This window comes from Mustelus asterias, chromosome 3 (genome assembly GCF_964213995.1).
Source record: "Mustelus asterias chromosome 3, sMusAst1.hap1.1, whole genome shotgun sequence".
NCBI lineage: Eukaryota > Metazoa > Chordata > Chondrichthyes > Carcharhiniformes > Triakidae > Mustelus > Mustelus asterias.
The window spans coordinates 127,927,255-127,954,122 of record NC_135803.1 but is presented as its reverse complement, the minus strand read 5'-3'; the positions used below and the strand labels follow the sequence as shown (position 1 = coordinate 127,954,122).

Below are 26,868 nucleotides of genomic sequence, written 5' to 3'. Positions count from 1 at the left end.
TTTGAGTTTAGGCATAGGGATGTTTTGCTGCAATTGTTTGAGGTGTTGTTGAGGCTACACCTGGAGTATTGTGTGCAGTTTTGGTGTCCTTATCTGAGGAAGGATGTCTTTGCTATAGAGGGAGTACAGCGAAGGTTTACCAGGCTGATCCCTGGGATGGCAGGTCTGTCATATGAGGAGAGACTAAATTGGTTAGAATTATATTCACTGGAGTTTAGAAGAGTGAGAGGAGATCTCATAGCAACTTATAAAATTCTAGCAGGGTTAGACAGGATAGATTCAGAATAAATGTTCCCAATGGTGGGGGAGTCCCAAACTAGGGGTCATAGATTGAGGATAAGAACTGAGGCGAGGAGAAATTTCTTCACCCAGAGGTGGTGAATGTGTGGAATTCACTACCGCAGAATGTAGTTGAGGCCAAAATGTTGTCTGATTTCAAGAAGAAATTAGATATTGCGCTTGAGGCTAAAGGGATTGGGGGGGGGGGGGGGGGGGAGGTAGGGATCAGGATGTTGAATTCGATGATCAGCCATGATCAAAACGAATGACAGAGCAGGCATGATGGGCCAAATGGCCTACTCCTGCTTCTACTTTCCATGTTTCTATTTGATTTTATTTTTGCTCTTTATGACTCTATGCATGTATGGAGTAAATTGTACTAATTGAAGCATATTAATGTGTTATTCTGATATCTGGTGCAGAATCTATTCTTCATCAGTTGTTTATTGTGAGATTCCTTGGTTCAATGGAAGTAAAAGCAAATGAAAACTCGGATGTTATTTGCGAGACAATGCGTCAGATCATTGCTGCCCGTGCTATACATAATATCTTTCGGATGACTGAGTCACATTTACTAGTAACCGGTGACTGTTTGAAGTAAGTTTTTTTTTGTTGGTTTGCAGAATTGTTTTCTTCTTTGACCAATTAAAGTATGTCTGTAGCTGACGATAGTTTCCTCTGCATTTTAGGTTGATCGATCCTCAGACTCAAATCACACGCTTGAGGGTAGGTATTAAAATTATTAGCTGTTAATGTTTTTGGAAAAAGATTGCGAATGTTAGTATTTTCAAGCTTGCTAATGACTAGTTCACTTAAACTAAATATGAACAGCTATATGTCCAAGGCATTTTTGTTTTGCTTCTACTGTATAACTCCTGCATTGTAGAACCTTCTCTGAGTCTATTCTCCATATCATGCTTTTTTGTTGCAGTTCCCTTTGCAGAATGTGGTTCTTTGTGCAACTCACAAAGAGAACAAACGACTCTTCGGGTTTGTGTTGCATACAGGAGGAGGCAGAATAGAAGGACGACCAGTCTCAGTCTGCTATGTGTTTGAATCAAACAATGAGGGTGAAAAGGTCTGAAGGAGCATTTTTTTGTGATAATGTTTCCTATCCTGCTTTAACGTAAATCAATACGATCAACTGGATAGTAAAACAAAAAGTGAATTATAATCGCATCATTCCGATCACTCGGTCTTAGTTGTTGGATTTATATGTTGTGTTATCATAGAATGCACCATCTTCCTGTCCTGTGCCATCTAATCTCCTCCATATCTAACCTGAAAATTATTTTGTGTTCATATAAGTGTGCATTTTGATAGCCTACATCCTCCTTTGCCAGCCTCTTTCATGCCAATTGCTGCTCCCACTATCTCTGTTTTACCTAGTCGTGACATCATGACATGCATCTAGTGGCACAGTGGTTAGCACTGTTGCCTCACAGCGCCAGGAGCCTGGGTTCAATTCCCGGCTTGGGTCACTGTCTGTGTGGAGTCTGCATGTGCTCCCCATGTCTGCCTGGGTTTCCTCTGGGTGCTCCGGTTTCCTCCCACAATCCAAGAGACGTATTGGTTAGGTGCATTGGCCATGCTAAATTTTCCCTCAATGTACCCGAACAGGTGCTGGAGTGTGGCGACTAGGGGATATTCACAATAACTTCATTGCAGTGTTAAATAAATAAAATGTTTCCACACAAATTTTCACCCCTCACCTCTATCCTTTACTACTTTCATTCTCTTCTACTATAAGAGGATTAAACTATCCTGAGTGAGATAACAGCTTCCCTCTGTGCCCCTCCTGACTTTATTGTGGCAGGAGTTTGTGCTTTAAAGAGCAGTAATTATTCTGTCTCACCTTCCTGCATAAACATGCTCATTGGAGGCTAATCTCAAAGGGCTCCTTCCTGTGTCATTGTTACCATTCCCATCCTCCCAATGGACCAACAGTCACGGTCCCTCCTCATTGCTCTTTGATATGTCCACTCACTCATGAACAAGACCCTTACAATCATCATCAATCTTGTGGACAGTAGCAACATTCTGGCTTTTACTGAAGCTCCATTTACTGATGATGACACCTTCCCCTAACTGAAGCTCCCCTTAGTGGCTATATTTCCCTTCACCCACCTTTCCAAAACTGTGGTGGTAGTGTGGCCTTAATCACTTATCACCTTTGCCTCTACCTGTGGTCCTTTGGCATCCCCTTCTTGAAGTACTCAAAGCATTGCCATCTATGTTGGCTTTGATTGGCAACAAGGCTATCATGAATACTTTCTTGTATCCTTCACTGCCCTTTCTACCCATTTTCTTCTACAGCTGCCCTTGTGAAGCACCATTTGCCCCCAAATCATTTACAGCTGTACTTCCAAATCCTCAACTGCTTGGACTAGTAATACATCTGTAGTTGTTGATTTGCTCAATCACTTAAACATCTCCATCTTTGATAACCAAATCCCTTGGACAGGATTTTACCTGTGGGCTTTCAGACCCTTAACCATGTTCAAATGGGATTCAGCCATCTGGGCTGTTATTTTCCCCAATAAGAGGTTATCCCAGACCTGAAGAAACATCAGGCTGCCTTTTCAGGTAAGTGGGAAGAGGGCATCCCAAGACAGAGCTACCCCCTCTTTAACTTCTTCAACTTTAAAGTATTTCCTCAGTGCCAATGCCACCACTATGGAGGGGGAGTCTGGTCTGCTGCCAGGAGATCACCAATGCCTTCAGGCACATGGAAATTGACTGAAAAAATCCAGTTGGCCTCTGATAATGTACCTTTAATAAGGTCAGTTGGCCACTTCCTGCTTGCGAGTGGATAGTCCTGTGACATACCTGCCTTCATCCCACTTCCAAGAAAATGGCCCAAGGACAGAATGGAGCTGGATACTGGCACACCAGCCAGTAGTATGAATTTTATATGCCCATCTGCCTTTATATTCACTTCTATCAGGGCCAGAAAATTAAGCTGATTATGGTGTTCTTGACCTCTTCAACGCAGTCAACCATGCCATCCTCCTCCAGCTTGGTGAGCGAGTCCTCAGTTGGTTCCAGTTTTGCAAACCCAATCAAAGCCAGAACATCTCCAGCAGTATCCTCTGTACCATCACCTTTGAACTCTCAATTTCATTCATCCTTAGCCTCTTCCTCCTCATCTGCAAATATGGGGTCAGCTAATGGCACAGACTTCTAACTCTCTGAAACCCTCTTCCCTACTGTCAGGTTGCTTAGTCAGTATTTTGTTTTTGGGTTTCCCTCAGCTAAATATTGTCAATACCAATGGCCATCAGTGCAAATTCCCTACCCTCAGCATTGTCCCCTTTCCCGGTTGAACCAGACTTCCAAAATCTCTGTATCCTGTTCAGCATTTGAACTGAATTTTAACCATGGGTTGCTCTCTACTTCAACAGCATTAGGTACACTCCAGTTATAAAATGTGTTTAAATTGATTTTAAAATAAATTCTTAATTGTAGATCAAAACAATTGTATTTAGTAGTTGTGAATATAATGTCATTTTCTTTCTAGATCTGTGACTCCGTTGGACTGGGCAAACAGATTGCTTTCCATTCAGAAATGGTAAGGTGAATGAATTTCCATTATTTACTAGCCCTATTTTTAACAATGAGGTTACAGTAATACTCCACCTCTCTTGCTTTCCACCTTTAAGGCACTTCTTCAAACCTACCTTTTTGACCAAGCTTCTGGTCATCTGACCTAATATTTATTTGTGGATTGGTGTCATATTTTGTTTTCTAAGCATCTTGAGACATTTCATTATGTTAAAGGTGCAGTATAAATATGCATTGTTGTAGCAGAATGTTTTTTTTTGTGTTTGTCCTTTGAGAGGAGGATGACCATGTTCAACTTGGGATGTTTGGCAGCGTTCCAGTGGGTATGTAGGAGACTGATGAGATCAATTCAAACCCATAAAGTTCTGCTGCAAAGAAAACAGGATACCGTAGATGATTGAGTTTTGGATGAGTTGCTGGATTGGGATTTCCTCACCGTGCGATTTTTTTTGCTGCCTGTGGTATGCCCTTTTAAAGAAAGCTGCCCCATTTTTCATTTGATTGCACCAGGTGCAGTGATCCTGGATGAGCTCTGCCAGGACTTATCAGTCAATAATCAATATCAAAACTCCCAAGTGAAGCCTCCAGAGTGTCCTTGTAGCACTTAGACTGCCATGAGAGCGCACTCAAGACTCAAGCTCTACAGTAGATTCACTTTGAGTGAATTTCAGGCACACTGGCTACATTACCAGCCCAACTCCGTTGTGACTGTGTCAATATGATATGGATATTTGGCATGTCAGGCCCTCTGTCTGGTATTTTCCTTGCCAAATGATCATCAGAAGTTTCCAAAGGCAACTTTAAGTGAAAGTGGTTGAGCTTCTTGGCATGGCACTGGTACACAGTCCGAGTGCCTTATATGCACAGAGGAATTTGGACAGGTCTAGTGCTGTATTAGGGGGTGATTCTGCAGTGGGCTTAAAGTTTGGTAGGCAGGCTTGCTTTTTGTTCCCAGTCTAAAGTTCGAAGGCTAGACTTGCTTTAGCAATTCTTGCATATGCCTTGTCGTTAATATAGGGAGCTCAAGAGAGAGTGTGCTGAGCCTTACTTCTGTCGTGGGCAAAGTTTTGGAAAGGATTATAAGAGATAGGATTTATAATCATCTAGAACGGAATAATTTGATTAAGGATAGTCAACACGGTTTTGTGAAGGGTAGGTCGTGTCTCACAAACCTTATTGAGTTCTTTGAGAAGGTGACCAAAGAGGTGGATGAGGGTAAAGCAGTTGATGTGGTGTATATGGATTTCAGTGAAGCGTTTGATAAGGTTCCCCACGGTAAGCTATTGCAGAAAATACGGACGCATGGGATTGAGGGTGATTTAGCGGTTTGGATCGGAAATTGGCTAGCTGTAAGAAGACAGAGGGTGGTGGTTGATGGGAAATGTTCATCCTGGAGTTCAGTTACTAGTGGTCTACTGCAAGGAACTGTTTTGGGGCCACTGCGTTTTGTCATTTTTATAAATGACCTGGATGAGGGCATAGAAGGATGGGTTAGTAAATTTGCAGATGACACTAAAGTCGGTGGAGTTGTGGACAGTGTGGAGGGAAGTGGCAGGTTACAGAGGGACATAGATAAGCTGCAGAGCTGGGCTGAGAGGTGGCAAATGGAGTTTAATGTGGAAAAGTGTGAGGTGATTCACTTTGGAAGGAGTAACAGGAATACAGAGTACTGGGCTAATGGTAAGATATTTGGTAGTGTGGATGAGCAGAGAGATCTCGGTGTCCATGTGCATAGATCCCTGAAAGTTGGCACTCAGGTTGTTGGGTTGTTAAGAAGGCGTACGGTGTGTTAGCTTTTATTGGTAGAGGGATTGCGTTTCAGAGCCATGAGGTCATGTTGCAGCTGTACAAAACTCTGGTGCGGCCGCATTTGGAGTATTGCGTACAGTTCTGGTCGCCGCATTATAGGAAGGATGTGGAAGCATTGGAAAGGGTGCAGAGGAGATTTACCAGGATGTTGCCTGGTGTGGGAAGATCGTATGAGGAAAGGCTGAGGGACTTGAAGTTGTTTTCGTTAGAGAGAAGAAGGTTAAGAGGTGACTTAATAGAGGCATACAAGATGATCAGAGGATTAGATAGGGTGGACAGTGGTTTTCCTCGGATGGTGATGGGTAGCACAAGGGGACATAGCTTTAAATTGAGGGGTGATAGATATAGGACAGATGTCAGAGGTAGGTTCTTTACTCAGAGAGTAGTAAGGGTGTGGAATGCCCTGCCTGCAGCAGTAGTGGACTCGCCAACAATAAGGGCATTTAAATGGTCATTGGATAAACATATGGATGATATTGGAATAGTGTAGGTTAGATGGGCTTTAGATTGGTTTCACAGGTCGGCGCAACATCGAGGGCCGAAGGGCCTGTACTGCGCTGTAAAGTTCTATGATAAGTGAACTTATCCACTGCTGACAGATTTTGGTCATGGATTGAAATCTGGCCTTGAACTAGGGCTTTCCTGGAGCAGGCTGATGCATGACTTCGGTTATCTTCATGCTGATCATAAGATCAAAGTTGTCGCGTGCTTTGGTGAACAAATCCGCGCTACGTTGTACAAGCAGCTCTGAATTGGCTGTGCAAAGTCATCAGCAAGCAGGAAATCATGAAGTATGTCCTGGCACACCATGGTCCTTGCATGGAGTAGTCTCTGAACAGTTCTCTGTCCGTGATGTCTGATTTTGATGTCAGAATCGCCATCTTGAAGGCATTGGGGAGCATAGAATCATAGAATACCTACAGTGCAGAAGGAGGCCATTCGGCCCATCGAGCCTGCACCGACAACAATCCCACCCAGGCCCTATCCCCATAATCCCACACATTCACCCTACTCTTCCCCCTGACATCTCCCTAACACTAAGGAGCAATTTAGCATGGCTAATCAACCTAACCCGCACGTTTTTGGACTGAGAGGAAACCCACGGAGAATGTGCAAACTCCCCACAGTCAATCACCCAATTCGGGAATCGAACTCTGGTCCCTGACGCTGTGAGGCAGCAGTGCTAACCACTGTGCCACCGCGACCTGACCACTGCCCTCACCTGGTTTGGCCCACCAGTTACAGTGGTTTATTGGGCTGTGGCCATTGTCACATGTTAACAACTACTTGGAGCATGGCAGAGAAAAAAACCAAGCTGAAAAGTGTTGGTGAGAGCATGCAGTTCTGTTAATGACTGGGAATGATTGAGAAGAGTCACCATCATCCAGGACACGTGTAAACATGGAATAGTTAAACCATTGTGATTACTTCTTTAGATAACTAAATTACTCCATTCTCTCCCAAAGCTCTCATGGCTGACTGTCAAATAAACATGAGCGTGAATTGGACTATAGTGATGGATACTTGTGCCTCATCGTCCTCCCTCTCTCCTCCTGACCTACCTTGGTCCAGTGGAAAGTTGAGACTAGGACAGATGGTGATAGATCCAAATGCAATGGATGACCATGACTTCTGTGTCTTGTCAATTTCTATGTACCCTACAATTCAGTGTGGACTCACCTTCAAAAACATTGGACCGTAGATTAGTCTCATCCTCCCAGAAACAATCTTTGTGTGCAGGGGAGACAAATCCATGACTCACCAAGGGTTAGAGACCTGACTGCTGCTCTCATCTGGTTTGGCCCGGCCCACCAGTTACACTTGTTTACTGGGCTGTGGCCATTGTCACATGTTAACAACTATTTAAAGTCACAGGTAAGAGCTGGGTGGAAGCAAGGGTCAATACAGGATGAGCCATGGAGTGTGGAGCCATGAGTCCATCCATGACAGGTGCTACCTTCCCCCTTACACCATGTAGAAAATAAACAGCATGAACAAAATACAGGAAAATGTTAATGCTCAAAACTAGTAAAGGAACAGTATCTAGAGTTTCAATTTCTGAATCCCATGGTCCAGCAAAGGAAATGCAGCAGGGCAAGAGTTGCACCAGCCTAATGATTTCAGTGTTGAATCTGCCAGAACGATTTATTTAAATATTTCCAACAGGAAATGGTGTGATGTGTTTGGAGGTCTCTGGAAAATTGAAATGTTGTTGAAGCAGACTTGGGGGGCAGTTCTGTAGTGGGCTGCTCGCTAGGCGCCATGGCCTCCACGCGTCTCTGGCCGCCGGATTTCTGGCGTCGTCAGCACTGTTTCCCGCCCCCAAGCAGGGAGCTGATGATCCGACCCCGCTGGAGTGAAGGGAGGTTGTGGAGTCCCCCAGGAGGTTGGGGGTAAGGGGGAATGCCCACTGAGCATCAGGCAGTGCCAAGGGGGGGTGAGAGGACTTGGGGGAGGATCGGTGGGGGGGAACCGCTGCCACTGCAGTTGGGATCGGTGGGGGAGGGAGGGAGGACAGCGATCAGGGCTGGTCATCGGGGTTGGGGGATAGGCCTGCTGGGGCAGGGGGCATTCGGGGCTGCGGTGGGAGATTGGGGGCGAGGTGGGGGGTTGGGGCTAGTCCGGAAACATCTGGGAGGCCAATGATTGGGGAGGGGGGGATGGTCGGAGGGGCAGCGATGCGGGGCTGGCCAGCGATCGGGAGGTCGCCAGTGTGGGGTTACTGCACATGCACCGATCTCAGCGCTGACGGGTTGGTGCATGCTCAGTAGCCCGCTCGGTGCTATGCTGCCAGCCTCTCCAATGGGAATAGGCCCCGTCCCCAGCTTTTCAGCATAATTCATGTTACTGCACTCTGTGATGCAGAGTGTGGGAGATTCATTTTGAAAATCCCACTGAAAAAGCAACAGGATTGAACATAAGGTGCTGGTGATGCCACACTTGGAATACTGTGTACAGTTTTGGTCTCCTTACTTGAGAAAGGATGTACTGGCACTGGAGGAGGTGGAGAGGAGATTCACTCGATTGATTCCAGAGTTGAGAGGATTGGCTTATGAGGAGAGCCTGAGTAGACTGGGGCTATACTAATTGGAATTCAGAAGAATGAGGGGAGATCTTATAGAAACATATAAGATTATGAAGGGAATAGATGAGATAGAAGCAGGGAAGTTGTTTCCACTGGCAGGTGAAACTAGAACTAGGGGGGACATGGCCTCAAAATACGGGGAAGCAGATTTAGGACTGAGTTGAGGAACTTCTTCACACACAGTTGTGAATCTGTGGAATTCCCAGCCCAGTGAAGCAGTTGAGGCTACCTCATTAAATGTTTTTAAGGCAGGGATAGATAAATTTTTGAACAGTAAAGGAATTAACGGCTATGGTGAGTGCGCGGATAAATGGAGCTGAATCCCCAAAAAGGTCAGCCATGATCTTATTGAATGGCGGGGCAGGCACGAGGGGCCAGATGGCCTACTCCTGCTCCAGGTTCTTATAGAAACATAGAAAAACTACAGCACAATACAGGCCCTTCAGCCCACAAAGTTGTGCCGAACATGTCCCTACCTTAGCAATTACTAGGCTTACCTATAACCCTCTATCTTACTAAGTTCCATGTACTTATCTAAAAGTCTCTTAAAAGACCCTATCGAATCCGCCTCCACCACCATTGCTGGCAGCCCATTCCACGCACCCACCACCCTCTGAGTGAAAAACTTACCCCTGACATCTCCTCTGTACCTACTCCCCTGCACCTTAAACCTGTGTCCTCTTGTGGCAACCATTTCAGCCCTGGGAAAAAGCCTCTGACTATCCACTCGATCAATACCTCTCAACATTGATAAATTCTTGATTTCTCGAGGAATTAAGGGCTATGGGGAGAGAGCGGGTAAATGGAGTTGAAATCAACCATGATTGAATGGTGGAGTGGACTCGATGGGCCGAATGGCCTTACTTCCGCTCCTATGTCTTATGGTCTTATGGTCTAACATCTTATACACCTTTAAGTTTTTATGCAAATTTGGCACTTCAAATTTTTGGGGGAGAATTCCACCCCTAGTGTGCAAGAGATGAACACATAGCTGAAACAGGTATACTTAAGAAGACAGCAAATTGTTCAAAGTGACAGAAATATGTTTTTATTGAAAATTGGATGGATGTAATTGTCACAAACCATGAATGTTATCTGCAAGGTGACTCAACTTGGAACACCAGTTCGTGGTGGTATATAGTTTTCTTTTCGGGATGGAGGAGTGACATGAAACCCCCAATAAAAATAACCAACCCAGTCACGTAACATTTACTAAAGACTATTTATTAAATTAACGAAAAGATAAATACAGAAGAGTCAGACTATATCATACTCTTAAGACAATTAAACATATGAATTCCTAAACACACCAATTATATACGAAACTCATCTCCAAACTCCGTGGCCTGGGCCTTGGCTCCTCCCTCTGCGACTGGATTCTGAACTTCCTAACCCACAGACCACAATCAGCAAGAGTAGGCAACAAAACCACCTCCACGATCATCCTCAACACCGGTGCCCCACAAGGCTGTGTCCTCAGCCCCCGACTATACTCCTTATACACCTATGACTGTGTGGCCAAATTCCCCTCCAACTCGATTTTCAAATTTGCTGACGTAGTGGGTCGGATCTCAGACAATGACGAGACAGAGTGCAGGAAAGAGATAGAGAATGTGGTGAACTGGTGCAGCAACAAACTTTTCCTCAATGTCAACAAAATGAAGGAGATTGTCATCGGCTTCAGGAAGCGTAGAGAAGAACATACCCCTACAGGAACAAAGTGGAAAGGGTCGAGAACTTCAAATTTTTAGGTGTCCAGATCCCAACAACCTGTCCTGGCCCTCCCATGCTGACACTATAAGAAAGCCCACCAACTCCTCTACTTTCTCAGAAGACTAAGGAAATTTAGCATGTCAGCTACGATGCTCACCAACTTTTACAGATGCACCATAGAAAGCATCTTTCTGGTTGTATCACAACTTGGTATGGCTCCTGCTCTGCCCAAGACCACAAGGAACTACAAAAGGTCGTGAATGTAGCCCTACCATTACGCACACCAGCTTTCCATCCATTGACTCTGCAAAGCAGCCAGCATAATTAAGGACCCCACGCACCCTGGACATTCTCTCTTCCATCATCTTCTGTCGGGAAAAAGCTACAAAAGTCTGAAATCACGTGCCAACTGACTCGAGAACAGCTTTCCTGCTGCCATCAAGACTTTTGAATGGACCTACCTTGCATTAAGTTGATCTTTCTCTATACCCTAGCTATAACTGTAACACTACATTCTGCGTTCTTGTTTCCTTCTCGACGAACAATATGCTTTGTCTGTATAGCGTGCAAGAAACAATACTTTTCACTGTATACTAATACATGTGACAATAAATCAAACCAAAATATAGAAATTACCCCTTGTTCCAAGATCCATCTGTGATCCTTAAACTCCTTAAGACTTTCCTGTTTCCAAACAACATCCAAATTAAATAAATCTGTGAATCAAATCCAGCTTATTAGTACTACACTACACAATACAATACAGATGATCAAGTCTGGGAAACGTCTTTTCCTGGTCCAGTGAAGATATCTAAACTGCCTGTACAGAGGTTTCTGCAGTACCTTGGCTGTAAGACTCCTCAGATTTAAAATGGCCTTGCTGCAGTGGGATGTTAAACTGGCCTCTTGGCTCTTAGATGTTACAATGTCTCTTGGCTGAGAGATGTAAACTGGGCTGCCTGCTTGTGCAGATATTGACAATTGTACACTGGTTCCTCTTTGAATCATCCTTCTGTGTATTTGGGCTATCTGCATTTCTCCCATTCTGTGACTCCAAAATTAGCATCAGTATGCCTCCACTGATCTCTCAAGTATCTAGATGAGCTGTTTTTTGATGATCGGGCTATTTACACCTGATTCTGCCTGAATGCCTGCTAATTGTGTTAACTGGGAAAGGTTGCTTCTCATCACCTCCTTTGAATGCTGGCTACTGCTGTCGCTAGGCTGATCATACCTGATCATTCCTTGTTAAATTCTTGTGCCTGCTGTCACTAGGCAGATCCGTAACGGCAATAGTAGAAATGGGTAGATTATGATCTCCCAACCAAATAGCTAGGACCATGTGGAGGGAGGTGCCAACTCCCTATCCCACAAGGGTCTACCCCCTCCTTCCCATCCAGGACATGAAGAAACTTAATCAAGGTCAGAAAAGTTAAAGTTAATTGTGACAGCAGCAAATTGTCATCAATATATGGTTTAAACTTTGCATTCTACAAAGGGTAACTAGTGGCCTGCAACAGCCTGAAGTGGAACTCTGAGAAGCACTTGAAAACATTTTCTCTCTGTATCAAGATAAATTTTTAATAACTTTTTTTGGAGGCACCCAATGGTAATCTTTTTAAGGGCCATCTGTGTTAGGTCTTTTATTGAACACAGTTTACCCCAGGCAAAGAAATATTGGGGAGAGAGAGCCTCAGAGGCAGTAGAGCCTTTTTTGCACAGGCAAAGAGCCTAACACCAGGTTCAGGTGCTTGTATGCCTTTTGTTTGCTAGAGGTGTCACACTTGCAGGTAGTAGTAATAAGTGCATGTTTCCTGCTCTCCCATATTGAAGGCTTGGGTGCCTGAACAAGGTGTGGTGTTATCGAATATCTAGCCCAAAAGTCTTGATTGCCTGCTTTAACTCACTGATCATTTGCAAACCTGTTTGCAGTACAATAAATGCTTTGTTATCTTTTGTATTAGGATCGTCGAACCACAGATAAACAGAAAGAACTTGACCGAGAAAAGGAAAGGCAACTGAAGGAACTTAATAAACAAAAACAGATTGAAAAGGTAAAAGGAAACCAACTCTACATGCAGTCTAAATCCTTCTCCCTGCGTGGGTTTCCTCCGGGTGCTCCGGTTTCTTCCCGCAGTCCAAAGATGTGTGGGTTCGGTTGATTGGCCATGCTAAATATCAGGGGGATTAGCAGGGTAAATATGAGGGTTATGTGAATAGGGCCTGGGTCGCATTGTGGTCGGTGCAGACTCATAGAAATCATAGAAACCCTACAGTGCAGAAGGAGGCCATTTGGCCCATCGAGTCTGCACCGACCACAATCCCACCCAGGCCCTACCCCCATATCCCTACATATTTACCCACTAATCCCTCTAACCTACACATCCCTGGACACTAAGGGGCAATTCCAGCATGGCCAATCAACCTAACCCGCACCTCTTTGGACTGTGGGAGGAAACCGGAGCACCCGGAGGAAACCCACGCGATGGGCTCAATGGCCTCCTGCACTGTTGGGATTCTATGATTCTGATCAGCACTTTGGCTCACATTTAGTTTGTATGAGGACCGTATTAATACAGGTTTGAACAGACTTGCATGTTTATAGATAAATTCAGAACAAAATGATTCATATCAACAGCTCAATTTTTTAATTTTCCATTTTCAGAGTGCAACAAATTTTAAAATAAATATGGCAGGTGAGGGCAGCCATTAGGTCTCCTATTCTTTGTGAGTTAAGGATTTATCAGTTTATATTATTCTCTGGGCATGAGGTAATAATATTAGCTGCAACATTAGATTGTTTGGAGCTTTCTTTGAGTGATCAATCTGATCCAGTTAATTATTAATTGGAATCTTCAAAGCACCGTTTTAAAACATAATTCTCTGTACAAATGAGAAACTGATCATGTTAAAACAATGTTGTTTTCAGGATTTAGAAGAACAAAGCCGTTTAATCGCTGCTTCCAGTCGACCAAACCAGACCAGTGGCGAGGGCCAGTTTGTGCCAGTGGGTAATAGTAGCCAGTCAGAAGACAGTGACGCAGGAGATGATGGAAAGAAGAAAAAGGAATTGGAAGCCTGAAGTGTTGAGAATGAAAAAGATGGAAATGTTGATCAGGTCACATTTATATTCATAGCATAGCAGGTGACATGCACTAAGTGAAAAGCCAGATTTTGCAGTCAGCAGCAAAATGAGATAGTTACCTCTGACCTTGAGTGTTGTCTGCAGAAGTCTCTCTGACATAGATTTCCCCTTTCTTGACATTAGTTTGAATCTGGTGCCAAGTCATGGCAATCTCCAGGCACCAACTAAGGTAATGTCATCAAGCAGGGTAAGCAGCCAACGACATCACACTACTCTCATAGCTAGCAAATCTGCAAGTTAAATATACTATACTTTCAATTTTATGGAGAATGAAATAAGCGATGGGGATATTAGAAGCTAAAATATCCAACTTTAAAAAGAAAAAATATTCAAGAATTTGCAATTTTTATCAGAAGGGAAAGATTTGGCATTACATAAATATAAAATTAGTTTTCCTGCAGAGAAGTTATTTGGCAATATTTAGAACTTGGTATGTCCTTCAAAAATCTAGTTACACCTCATCAACAAAGTGTAACTATTGCAGAATAAAAGGGAGATGTTTTCATCAGTGCAATGATTTCCAAATGATTGTGGTCTGCCTGGACTTGAGCAGTGCACCCCATGGAAGAATGTAGAATCCTTGATGGCAACCTCTGGATTTTCATGGTCAATTGCACATGCATGGACGCCAGGGATTGCTGTCAATTTCAGAGGAGTAATGATGGCAAACAAGATTTCTACATATTCTAAACATCAAGAAATATGGGGATGGTGCAGGAAAATAATTTAGAAGTAGAACATCAGCCATAATCTTGATGAATGGCAGAATGTGTTTGAAGGGCTGAATGGCCTACTGCTCCTGTTTCTTTTTTTCATGTTCAAATGGTGACAGTTTTGATATTGTCACAATTGCAAAATTCAGGCCAAAATCGCAGTAAATAGTTGTAAAAGAAAATTAGGATCACGAAAAGAATTTATATAAAAGTTAACTTGTAAAAAATTGTTTTAGGCAGCTCAACCCAAGTGTGATGGAAGATTTTAAAACCTTTTAACCCGCAGCTTGCGTATCGTAATCCACATAAGGGAAAACAATGAAGATCACACTAAGGTTTGATTTTGAACTGCAATAGGTTGCTTACTAACTCTTCCTGCATATCTTTACCTTTTTATTTGAAAGCTTTAATTTTTGAAAGTAAAAAACTATATTATTTTTTACATTTCACCCTTATACTGTGTGTATGTGTGCTTGAAGAGAGTTAACATACTTAATTAGCTTGTCCATCATTTTTAATTAGAAATCTCATATCTTTCATAAACTTATAGCTTATAAAGGAAGCAATTATTGCTTTTGATAAATGAATGAGAATTGTTTTCCCCTTTACTAGTGCTTGCCTTATAGTTAAGTATGCTGTGTTCTACTTAAGTGAATCACGTTTTTAAAATATGTACAGTTGTCTCTTGTGCAGTTAATGAAATCACTAGTATCTGATTACAGTATAGTGCAATATTTTCTTTGGGAGACCAGTTTATAAGCTTCACAACAATGACACACCACATGAGGTTGAACAGGCTATGGAGTAACAGTGTAGACTGTCGGTTGATACTGCTGGATTTATTGAACTGTATTTACATGATGGCGGGGGGATTTTCTGGCCGACCCGCAGATTTTGTCATGTGGCAGGTGGCAGCATGCTGTTCACCGGTGAATCTTCTGGTCCTACCACTGTCAAAGTGATTTCCCATTGACTGCACCTCACACCACCAGAAAACCTGCTGTGGGGGTGTGTTGTGGGCGAGACCAGAAGATCCCACTGGTGTGAGCAGATGGAAAATTCTGGTCAATGTTACAACTATTGTAGCTGATCTATTGTAGAACATTTTGAATTCAGTTTTGTGAAGTTAAAATTGAACACAATTTGGGCCGATGCCCTCGAACAACTTTTACTCAAGCTGAATTAAGCCACTTCTAAGGTACCAAATTGATTTTAGCCATTTATACCAGGTTTACAGTTTGGCAACTATTTTGTGTTTAATTTATGTTGAATTTAATTCTAAGATTGGATGAATGGGCAATACAATATATTTTATATATATTTTTGGATAATGGGGGGTAAATCTTTTTAGGAATGCTAACAAATTGCTTTATTTCTGCGGCTGTCACACATTATCCTTATTTATCACCTTTGAGGATATCGTTCACGACTGCAAAATAGTTGTGAACAGTGAGAAATTCTAAATACTTTAGTTGAGCTTCCCACACAATGCCCATCACTGCTTCAGTTAAACATTTTATACTGATTTTTTTAAAGTATGTATCGTGCAGTAGGCTTTTAGTTGATTTCGCAATAAAGTAAACCTTTTATTTGAGATTGTTTGCAACATCTGCATGCTACTAAATGCATGTCACTTATGGTATTAAGGTCTGAATGGTCCGTTTTTCCCATATTATGGAACTACAGTTGAAATATATATATATATAACTGTAAAAGAACTATGTCTTACTGAGTGACATACTAATTGTGATTTTCCTAATTAGATTCTTAATTGGCTTAAATGTAGAAAGTTAGTATGATTTACTCTAAATTTAATCAACATGCCAAAGAAGCAAAAGTACTTGCATTGCATTACATTATAATAGGCTTGCTATTCATCCTGAAGGGGAAAATTTGCACTGTAAGCACAGACCACTGCACCTTGTTGAAATATAGCATATAGTAACTGTAAAATTAACAAGCAAAAAAAAATTCTGTATAACCTACAAATTTTTAGAATTACCTATTTTAAGGTAACAACATTCCTCTTCAAATATATGTCTTGTCTCAGTGAATTTACGTCACCTTACTCGGAAATACAAAATCCACAAAGACTGTAAATTCTGAAGCTGAATATTCAAGTTAAAACCAGTGGAAAAAAATCAAATGTATTAAAACTAGGCCAATGCACTATTCTAGGTTTTCTTAATGTAGAAGAAGAACTACAAGTTTAAAAATCCACTCTAATTAATGGATTTGTTTATACAGTAGTGTTTTCTAAAGGTCCACATTTTGTACTTCACATGTCCACAGAGCAGATTAATAAAACACCTGAGTGGGTTTTTGTGTGTGGTTTTTTTTGGTACATGTTTATGGTTGGGAATTTGGAAAATAACTTTGTAAATTATGACCTTTCCTCGAATTGCTTAGTAACCTTATCCAGTGAGTAGCTGAGCCATACAGGCCACAAAAGGTCCCGGCCCAGTCATTTTTTGCTAAATGAGCTGATTTCAGAAAGACAAGAACAAAATCGTGTCATTTGCTCTCGTACTTTTAGGGAGGGGGAATTAGGATTCTTGCTTTTTGATTTCTGGTCAGCAAGCCCTGTTGAAAGTGCAGATATTTGGATATGTGGTGGGGAGTTCTACCAGCTGAGACAACCTGACATTTTGGGTTTCTGCCTTCCTGTTTTGTTAAACCAGAAGGAGGTTCTAAGTCTTTAAATGAACATTGAAGATGCAGCAGTTGAGTCTCTGATGTAATACTGAAATGTTCCACTTGTAATGCTCACCTGAAGTGCATCTGATGTTTGACCCTACATAGAATATAGTTAACATTTAAATAAACAATGTCAGGACATTGTAACAAAATGGAAAAGATCAATCCAATAATTGGAAATACACGTGTTTAAAGGAAAAACAAGCTACTTTTAAAATGGAAATTGGAAAACAGACAGACTAGGAGACTAGAACTATGGCTTTAATATGCTGATTAGCCTAGCAACACTGAAAAAAATGTTTATCTAAGGTAAGTTGGTAGCAATGGGAGATGGAGTGTCAAAAATTAAAGCAGAGGCGATAAAAGTTCAAAAGAGAAGATGGAGGTGAATTCACATTTATATTCAAAAAGGTGAGCTTGTGATAAAGGTAATTGGGAGGGACTTCTGCAGAAGTTAGTTCAGATAAGAGAAGATTAAAAGGAAAATCAGATCAGAGGAAATTTCAGTAACTTTTGAGATTTCAGCCCACACATCAGGAAGCTATCTCTACTCCCAACAAATTGTGCCTGAATAAAGGCTGTTTTAAGAGGACAGTTTTCTTTATTCTAAATCACAAGCAACCCTGAAAGATGTAGGTGCCCTAGTTTGGTAACTATTGCTGGACTTTGCTCATAGTTTTAAAATCTATGGGTTGTTGATTGGGGAGGTTTAGCTCTGAGGTCAGGGAAAAAAAAGGTGTTTGGAACTGGATAAAATTAAAGATTTTGTGGATAGCTATTAATGTTGGGTGGCACAGTGGTTAGCACTGCTGCCTCACAGCTCCAGGGACCTGGGTTCGATTCCCAGCTTGGGTCACTGTCTGTGTGGAGTTTGCACTTTCTCCCCATGTCTGCATGGGTTTCCTCTGAGTGCACCAGTTTCTTCCCACAGTCCAAAAGACGTACTGGTTAGGTGCATTGGCCATGCTAAATTCTCCCTCAGTGTACCCGAGCAGGCGCCGGAGTGTGGCAACTAGGGAATTCAGTAACTTCATTGCAGTGTTAATGTAAGCAGAGAGTGGTTGGGGTGTGGAATGGACTGCCTGCAGTGATAGTGGAATCAGACACTTTAGGAACATTTAAGCGGTTATTGGATAGGCACATGGGGCACACCAGGATGATAGGGAGAGGGATAGCTTGATCTTGGTTTCAGATAAAGCTCGGCACAACATCGTGGGCCGAAGGGCCTGTTCTATGCTGTACTGTTCTATGTTCTAAGCCTAATTGTGACGCTAATAAATAAACTTTTTAGTCAAGTGATTTTTTTTTAGTTGACTTGTGTTTTTTACTGGGGAATTCATCTAATGGCCTTCACATCTTTCCCCTCGTTATGCCATATTGCAAAGTATAGTTGAGAGTAGACATTCAAAAGTTCCTTCCTGGGTTTTGGAATACTCTAACATTTAACATCAGCTGTGGCCTTAACAAATTCTTTCTGACTGGCACCAAGTCATGTTTTCTCATCATCCCATGTTTAATGACCTATTTGTATGCTGACAGCACCCGGCTGTATCTCATCCCCTCTTTTGACTCCTCCACTGTTCTTCGGCATCAGACAGCTTGTATGAACATAAATTTCCTTGAATTAAATATTGAAAAGACTGAAGAAACTCTGTTCCCTCGCTACTGACTCCATTCCTCCCTGGCAACTGTTTGAGGTTGAGCCAGAGTGTTCGCAACCTAGGTGTCAGCTATGACTTTGATGAGCTTCTGATTACATATCCATGCAATCACTAACATTACCTACCTTCGTTCCTGTCTCAGTGCATCCACTGCTGAAACATTCATCCATTCCTTTGTTACCACTAGTCCAACACACTCCTGGCTGGTCTCCCATATTCTATCCTCTGTAAAAGCTCTGCTGCCCATGGCCTTACTTGTACCAAATCCTGTTCAGCCTTCACCTGTTCTCACTGACCCACAATCCCCTGACAAACTGGAGGAACAGCACCTGATCTTCCAATTAGGCACTTTACAGACTTAACATTGAGTTCAACAACTTCAGAGTATGAACTCTCTTCTCCACTTTCTCCCCATTTCCATTTATTTTGTTTTATCTTGTTTGTTTATTATTTTCATTTTTTCCATTGTTTCATTTTTCTACTTTGTCACTTTCCATCTATTTTCCCCCCCCCCGCCCCACTAGGGCCATCTGTTACTTGTCTCAGGTTGCCCTTTGACACTCTGCTTACCTTTGTTCTGCCACTTATACATTCTGATCTCTTAATGGCCGCTAATAGCAGCCTTCAAAGCCATGATCACCACCATTGACATTCCTTTTGCCTCTTTGTCTATGACACTTTTGTCAATTCCTGCACACCCCTCCCTAAAAATATAATTCTCATGCTATTTTCTATTATCGTCAGCTCTGACAAAAGGTCATCCAGACGCGAAACGTTGGTCTGCTGAGATTTTCAAGCATTTTCTGTTTTTGTTTCAGATCCAGCATCCATAGTAATTTGCTTTAATCTCTCGGTTAAGTATTGCCTCAGCTTTAAAATTCTCGTCTTTGTTTTCAAATAGCCTAGGTGGCTTTGCCCCTCCCTATCTCTAATTTCCTCAATCACACTACCCATCTCCTCTAATTCTGGCATCTCAAGCAATTGGCCTATTTTAATTGCTTGACATTGGTAGCCATGTCTTCCGCTCCTCCCGCACAAAGCTTTTCTGGCACTCTACTTCTTGTTCCTCCTTTGAAGAAGCTCCCTAAAACTTAACTATTTGACCAAGCTTTAGGTTATTTGCGGTATTATTTTTATTCTTGTATGAGATGTGAGTGTTTCTGACAAGGTCAGCATTTGATGCCCATTCCTAATTGCCCTTGAGATTATACTGGTGACCTGCTGCCTTGAACTGCTACAGTCCATGTGAAGGTTCATCCACAATGCTGTTAGGGAGTTCCAGGTTTCGGACCCAGCGATAATGAAGGAATGGTGAGAGCTCCACGTTAGAATGGTATGTGGCTTTGAGAGGAATATGCAGGTACTGATGTTCCCATTCGCCTGCTGACCTTGCCGTTCTAGATGGTTGCTGTTTCTGAAGGTGCTTTCAAAGGAGGCTTGGTGAGTTGCCTCTGCATTTTGTAGATGGTGTACATTGCAAAACTGCATCGGGGGAGGCATTAGATTTTGATGTTGGTAGGTAAGGTGTTGAAAGCTGCTTTGTCCTGAATGGTTTCGAGTTTCTTGAATGTTTTTGGAGCTATGCCCATCCAGGTAAGTGGGGAATATTCCATCAGACTCCTGACTTGCCTTGTAGATGGTGGACAGGCTTTGGGGAGTCAGGAGATGAATTACTTGTTGCAGAATTCCCAGCCTCCATACTGCTCTGTAGCCACAGTATTTATATGGCTAGTTCAATTCAGGTTCTGGACAATGGTGTACCCAGAATGTTGATGGGAGGTGGATTCAGCAATGGTAATGCTGTTGAATGTCCATGGAAGACGGTTGGATTTTCTTTTGTTGGGGAGGATCATTACCCATCTCCTGTGTACCACAAACTTCTGTCATGATCTCTGTTGAGACTTCTCACTACTTTAAAAAAAAGGGATTAGAATTTCTGAAAGAATTACCTGACAAGGTTTCACATTTTAAAACCTTTACTGTAACAAATGACTATAACAGTATTGACTATACACTAATTTATTTTTGGTGACAACTATTTTAACTACAGAAAGTGAAATTCCCTTTATATGCTTATCCCCTTTGTTCTCTCCACTGAAATGCAGCCCTTTTAGCCCACAGTTACTTCAGCTTCCAATGGGTTTCCACGTCCCTACTTTGCTGACTAACTTTGAGTGACCATCACCAGCCACTTTTTTAAATCCAACGCTCGCTTGTTCAAGTGTTTCTTCTCCCTTGACCATGCCAGAACAAATCTCCTGGAATTTTTAGAAGGCTGTAGCATGTTTCTGTTCAACTAGAGACATCGTCTCTCTCTCTCTCGCTCTCTTCCCCATCTAGCTGTGGTAGCTCACAAAGTCAAACAGACTGTGTTAACCACATAGAATTGCTGCCGCCTGTGCTATGCATTAGTTTGTAGGGGAACCTGTAACCTGATATCAGAATGGCTTCCTCTGTCCTCTTGCCCACATTCAGGTAGAAATGCTAATCAGCTATCCTTAACCTCAACTCCCTTTCCTCCTGGAAGTAAATGGATAAATTTGCAGAACAACTGTTTACTACCCCACAATGCAACCTACAATGCATTTCTAGGACTTTGGAAGGCTCTGGGTCCACTCATGGTAAACTCAGACCACTGCCATTGTCTCCAAGTGTCAATACCGTGCACCTTCTTCCCAGTAAAACAATCTAAAACCTATTTTGATTGCTAACAGTCAAGCCACCCAGGCTTACTGTCAGACTGCAGACAAACCTTTCATTTACCCTAAATTTAAAGATACAGTTTCTACAATCTGATAAATCTCAATCATATTACAGACAAAGGGGGAGGGGGGGTTCAGTTCAAACAGCATATTTGTAAACACCTATTTGTAAACATAATCCATTTTGAATAAGCGGTGATATATTTCCAGCCCCTCAGATTTTGTGATCCGATTTCCACTAATAACTCCACAATAAAAATGAGGTAGCATTAATTTAAAAGGTTAGTTTATTGTACAGATTCAAAAACTCAGAAATATCCCCTTCTGCACTTGTACAGTAAAGGGACAGGTAGAGAAATGAAGCTTCAGTGCAGTGACCACACAGAAAACAAGTATTGGTTCATGTGAGTTCCAGAGTCCAAAATCAAAGTCCAGTGAGGAATTATTTTAGAGTTTAGTGTGCTGAAAAGCAGTGTTCTAAAATTCATTTTTCCAGTGGTGTTGATGGCCCAAGACAGTTTTGTAGGTGATGGTACAAAACTTCCATCAGACTCAGGTTAGATGGAGACCACTTGTCCAGCCTGGCGAGGGCTTGCCTTGGTGTGGCCTGCTGTCAGATATTAAACTGGAGCTTGCAGTTCAGGAAGGCAATATTGACCTTTTGAACAAGAGTCTTGGGTTATTTGACCTTACATTGCCACAATGTCTCCAACAAAAGATGTTTAGCCAGTGTTTGGAAAATGGCTTTGTGTTCAAGGTTGATAGTATGTCAGCCATAAGCATAAAAGCCAAATACTGTCGAAGCTGGAAATCTGAAGTAACAACAGAAAATGTTGGAAAAGCTCAGCAGTTTAGAAAGACAAATGTTAACTCTGTTTTCATGTCTGAGCCATTATGGGCTGAAAGAGGTGCTATTTGTTCAAGTCAAATGTTTGTGAAGTTTGGGAAGTCATTATAGCTGTAGACTCAGACTCCACTAGCAAACGTGGTTTGTCAAACAGCCTTCGTGTAGCTCCCTTTGAAGTTGGGCTCTGTAGTCCCAAGCAGTTTGGTAAAAGTTTCTTGGACATAACAAGATGTGACATTCCTGAAACTCGAGTGATTTTCTTTTTGTTCAGGAGACTTCGAGGCAGTCAGCCATCTTAATTGTCTATGTTCAGCTGAAAAGTCCAGTTTAAAAATAAATAGAATAAGGATTTTTTTTTGTAAAAAGAGTTTGGTTCTGTTCTGTCACAATTGCAATGCTTACCACTTATCAGCTCAAGCCGGAATGTTGTCCAGGTCTTGGTGTATGCGGGCATGGACTCCTTCCATATCTGAGGAGTCGCAATGATACTCAACACTGTGCAATCATCAGCAAACCTTATGATGGAGGGAAGGCATTGAAGCAGCTGAAGATGATTGGATTCAGGACACTACCCTGAGGAACTCCTGCCGTGATGTCTGGGGCTGAAATGATTGGCCTCCAATAACCACAACCATCTAACTTACTACCTCTTGATGTGACTCGGTGTCAAATTTGCTTTAGAATTCTTGTCATGTACCTTGGGATGTTTCATATACAACAATAGCAACTTGTTGCAATTAGCTCCCAGTCTGGCAACAATTTGATTTTAAAATTCTAATCCTTGTTTTCAAAATCCTTCATAGCCTCATTTTCATTCTTTGTAAACTCAGTCCTAAAGGTTCTCTGCTCCTCTAACTTTGGTCTTATGCACATCCCCAATTTTGATACTGCTCCACCTTAACTTCTGGCCGAGGCAACTGAAGGTAAGTCGGGCAGCATGGTCGGTGCAGGCTTGGAGGGCCGAAGGACCTGTTCCTGTGCTGTAATTTTCTTTGTTCTTTGTTCTGGAATTCACTTTTTAAACATCGTTTCAACCAGCCTTTTAGTCTCAACTTATCCTATCTCCTTCAATTATTTGGTGTCATATTTTGATAACACTTTGTGAAGTGTCTCTCACTATATCATTGCTGGTTGTTGTTTGGATTCAAATCAGCAGCAAACACAAAATTTATACAGTGAAAGCAAAGCTTCAGGAAAAGGGCAAAAATGACCTTGCAATGGAAAGTTGCAGTCATACAAATACAAAAATGCAATATAGTGATATTTTTAATAACGAGACACTACTTCTGAATCATACTTTCACTCTGCCTCCATATACTTTTTCATACTCCATGTATCAGTTCCTTATTCGTATCCCTTTGCCAGCAAAAGAAGCTGAGTGTGATATCATGATGTGGAATTTTCAATATTTGCTGATGTTCCCAGAAGTTGAATGTGCTTTCCATAATCCCAGCCCCACCTTTTATCTTTTTTAAGCATGCTTTTTCCCCTGAATAAAACTAAAATTTATGGGCTGGAAAAATGATCATTGAAGCAGTGGGCAGATAAGCAATTGCTTTTCAAATGTTTTAATCTTTCAGGGTTGTTATAATATTTTCTATTTATCCCTATGTTCTAACAAGTACATGTCACAGTGGAGCCAACATATGCAGGGTCAGCAACTGCTCCCAAAAATTGCCCAATTTCCTACTGGACTATCTAATTCACTTAACCCAAAACTAATACTGATGCTAATTTAACTAGGAACTGCTGTTTGGATGGCAAAAGGAACTTGAAAAACATTTTTACTGTCAATTAGCTAAAATAGTCGCATGAACTACCTTTCAAAATTATCCATGCATTTAGTTAACATTTAATGCAGTATTCACACTCTTAACTGAAGTGTTGCTGTATAGCAGAAAATGCAGTTGTAGTGTAAAGGCAGTTTGAATTGAGTGAGGGGCCATGGATGACGTGATCTAAATCCACTTCATACTCAGGCCATGACACCCTATTTATACTCCAAATCTAATACCATCCAACTAGTGTTGGTGTAAAATTGTAGTGTGAATATTCGGTAAAGTTGTTCTTTACAGCTCAGGTCTGGAAAGAATAAGCCAACTATACAGGTTTTTTAAAAATAGTAACTACATGGTTACATATTTAAACATCTTTCTTTCAACCTGTGTTTGATATCATCTTTTGTTTAACTGAAATTTCCTCCACGTGTGTGTGTCTGCTGCTATTTAATTATATCAAATGCAGTGGTTATGTATACAAAGGATATACAGCACAGAAACATTGCACTTGGAGCTGCGGTTAGCTGAAAATAGCAAAGATCTGAAATCAGTTTGCAAACTAGAGTTTTAAAATCTATATAGGGACACAGTGGATGATAATTGAGTAATTGATAGCCTACCACAGTTTGAGCATTGTGAATAGATTCTTTAGTAACTTGGTCAAAGGGGAAAGGGAAAAAATGTTAGGTGTTTATTCACTTGGTAGAAAGAAACACAAATCGAATTCCTGTTTTCTGCTCTGAGACATCGCTGAGTTGTACTGAATTGAAGATGCAACTAATTAAATCTTATTCTTAAATCAAAGAGGTCGACCATTGATATCACAAAGATACTGTGTCTAACAGGCTTTTGGTGTATTATTTACAATATTTTTATTACTAAAGATACACTTAATTTGTTTAAAGCTATTCAAACTATTATACTCCTGTACCAATATATTTTGATTAATGGTATTGTACTTCTACTTAAAACATGAAAATATATGTACATACACATGTCACTGTTCAATGAATAATAAACCCTAAAAGCAACGTTAAATACTCGAAAGAGCTGTTTGTTTAATTTGTTTGTTGATATTAAACAATTATTTGAAAACCGCTCTGCCTAAGTATTTGTTTCAAGATTTTACACAGTGATGTAACCAAAAGTACACCTGTCTTAACAAGCTGAGTAAGCAAGTCCTTCAGTGAACTTTCAATGACAGTTGGCTCAAACAATCTGATAATGCGCCTCAATTTATTTTCATTCTTCCTCCTCACTGTTTTCATTCTAGTTGGCTTATGAGGAGAGACTGAGTACACTGGGACTGTACTCATTGGAATACAGAAAGATGAGGGGAGATCTTATAGAAACATACAAGATTATGAAGGGAATAGATAAGATAGAAGCAGGGAAGTTGTTTCCACTGGCAAGTGAAACCAGAACTAGGGGGCATGGTCTCAAAATAAGGGGGAGTAGATTTAGGACTGAGTTGAGGGGGAACTTCTTCACACAAAGGATTGTGAATCTGTGGAATTCCCTGCCCAGTGAAGCAGTTGAGGCTACCTCATTGAATGTTTCTAAGGCAAGGATAGATCAATTTTTGAACAGTAAAGGAATTAAGGGTTGTGGTGAGCGGGTGGGTAAGTGGAGCAGAGTCCATGAAAAGATCAGCCATGATCTTATTGAATGGTGGAGCAGGATCGAGGGGCCAGATAGCCTACTCCTGCTCCTAGTTCTTATGTTTGCGTTTCTCAGTAAAGTAAGCCAGTGACGATGACAGCACATTGGAACAAGACATTTCATTTCTTTTAATTTTAAGTCCTACTCAAAGATAATGATGTCATTACCATTATGTAGATATATATTTCATTATGTATCTTCATTTATGGATTGATTAAGTGAAATAATATTTACCACATTACTAAATATTGCACAGCACAGATCTATGAATCTATCCAGATCTATGAAGTTATCTTACAAATGATAACCCATTTTTACATTTTAATCAGCTTTCTTGTCCATTATAAAGGTCATATTCTCTAAAGCGAATATATTCCTTAAGGCGCTTGGGCAATGACAGGAAGGTCATAAATACTGGACACCTTAACCTCATCCGCCCCATGCATTTTCGGATTTTCAGCCTGCACAGATGCTTCAAGGAACATGGGTTTTCTGGAATTAAAAAGGGAATAATCATAAATGTGAACTGACTTGGAGATTATGAATTAAAAGATTTTTTAAAGAGTATTACTTCACATCAATTTCTATAAATAGTGACAACGTTTCATTAAATTATATGTATCAAAAGGCAAGATGTTTCAAAATGTAGCAGAATTTAGCATTTACTAGATTTCCAACATCCAAAGCAGAAAGATACAAATTTGAGCAGATTTCTTCAACACTCCAAGTTGTTCACATGGGTGCCTTTATGATGTGTACCAATTAAGAGGGGCACCTCATCTTTGAGTACTGTGGAAGCAAAAAGCATTAATCTATCCAGATAGCTCTGCGTTGGTTTCACATTTGGCAATTGTTCAAATTCTGACTTTTTAATAACAAAAAGCTTTGGTTCTCTATTAAGATTGCGAAGAAACTAATCCATGTCAAGAGAGCTTAGACTGGCATCCTACACATTAGCCAATCAGTAGATGCAGTGTTGTGGATGTTAGAAGATTCTCTTCATAGACAATGTGTATTCAACAGCCATTCAAAAATAGGCAATGTCTTCAACTGCACCATTGCTCCAAAGAGGGCTCTTGAGTCTGCAGGTGTAGTCATTTATACTTTTTCTACATCTAAAACAGTTGTTTGCATCAGAGATGGCCTGGCAACGCAGCTGGGGAATCTCTTATCAGGCTGGATGATGAGAAAGGGGTTTCTTACAGAAGGAGAT

At 41.4% G+C, this 26,868-nt stretch overlaps 2 protein-coding genes across 4 annotated transcripts in view; one reads left to right on the top strand and one right to left on the bottom strand.

The window, feature by feature from the left end:
• appl1 (adaptor protein, phosphotyrosine interaction, PH domain and leucine zipper containing 1) overlaps nucleotides 1-16,627 on the top strand; it is a 66,674-nt gene extending 50,047 nt beyond the window's left edge. For both annotated transcript variants that reach the window (XM_078209594.1, XM_078209595.1), the window contains exons 17-22: nucleotides 702-876; nucleotides 969-1,005; nucleotides 1,211-1,357; nucleotides 3,800-3,850; nucleotides 12,415-12,504; nucleotides 13,380-16,627. In XM_078209594.1, coding sequence (XP_078065720.1) covers nucleotides 702-876; nucleotides 969-1,005; nucleotides 1,211-1,357; nucleotides 3,800-3,850; nucleotides 12,415-12,504; nucleotides 13,380-13,532 — 653 coding nt within the window. In that variant the 3' untranslated portion in view covers nucleotides 13,533-16,627. The remainder of the gene's footprint in view (nucleotides 1-701; nucleotides 877-968; nucleotides 1,006-1,210; nucleotides 1,358-3,799; nucleotides 3,851-12,414; nucleotides 12,505-13,379) is intronic.
• Nucleotides 16,628-24,663: 8,036 nt separating this feature from the next.
• Nucleotides 24,664-26,868, bottom strand: part of asb14a (ankyrin repeat and SOCS box containing 14a) — a 30,498-nt gene continuing 28,293 nt past the window's right edge. Inside the window, exon 10 of one of the 2 annotated variants that reach the window (XM_078209597.1) lies at nucleotides 24,664-26,147. In XM_078209597.1, coding sequence (XP_078065723.1) covers nucleotides 25,981-26,147 — 167 coding nt within the window. In that variant the 3' untranslated portion in view covers nucleotides 24,664-25,980. The remainder of the gene's footprint in view (nucleotides 26,148-26,868) is intronic. The other variant, XM_078209598.1, reaches the window with a different exon arrangement.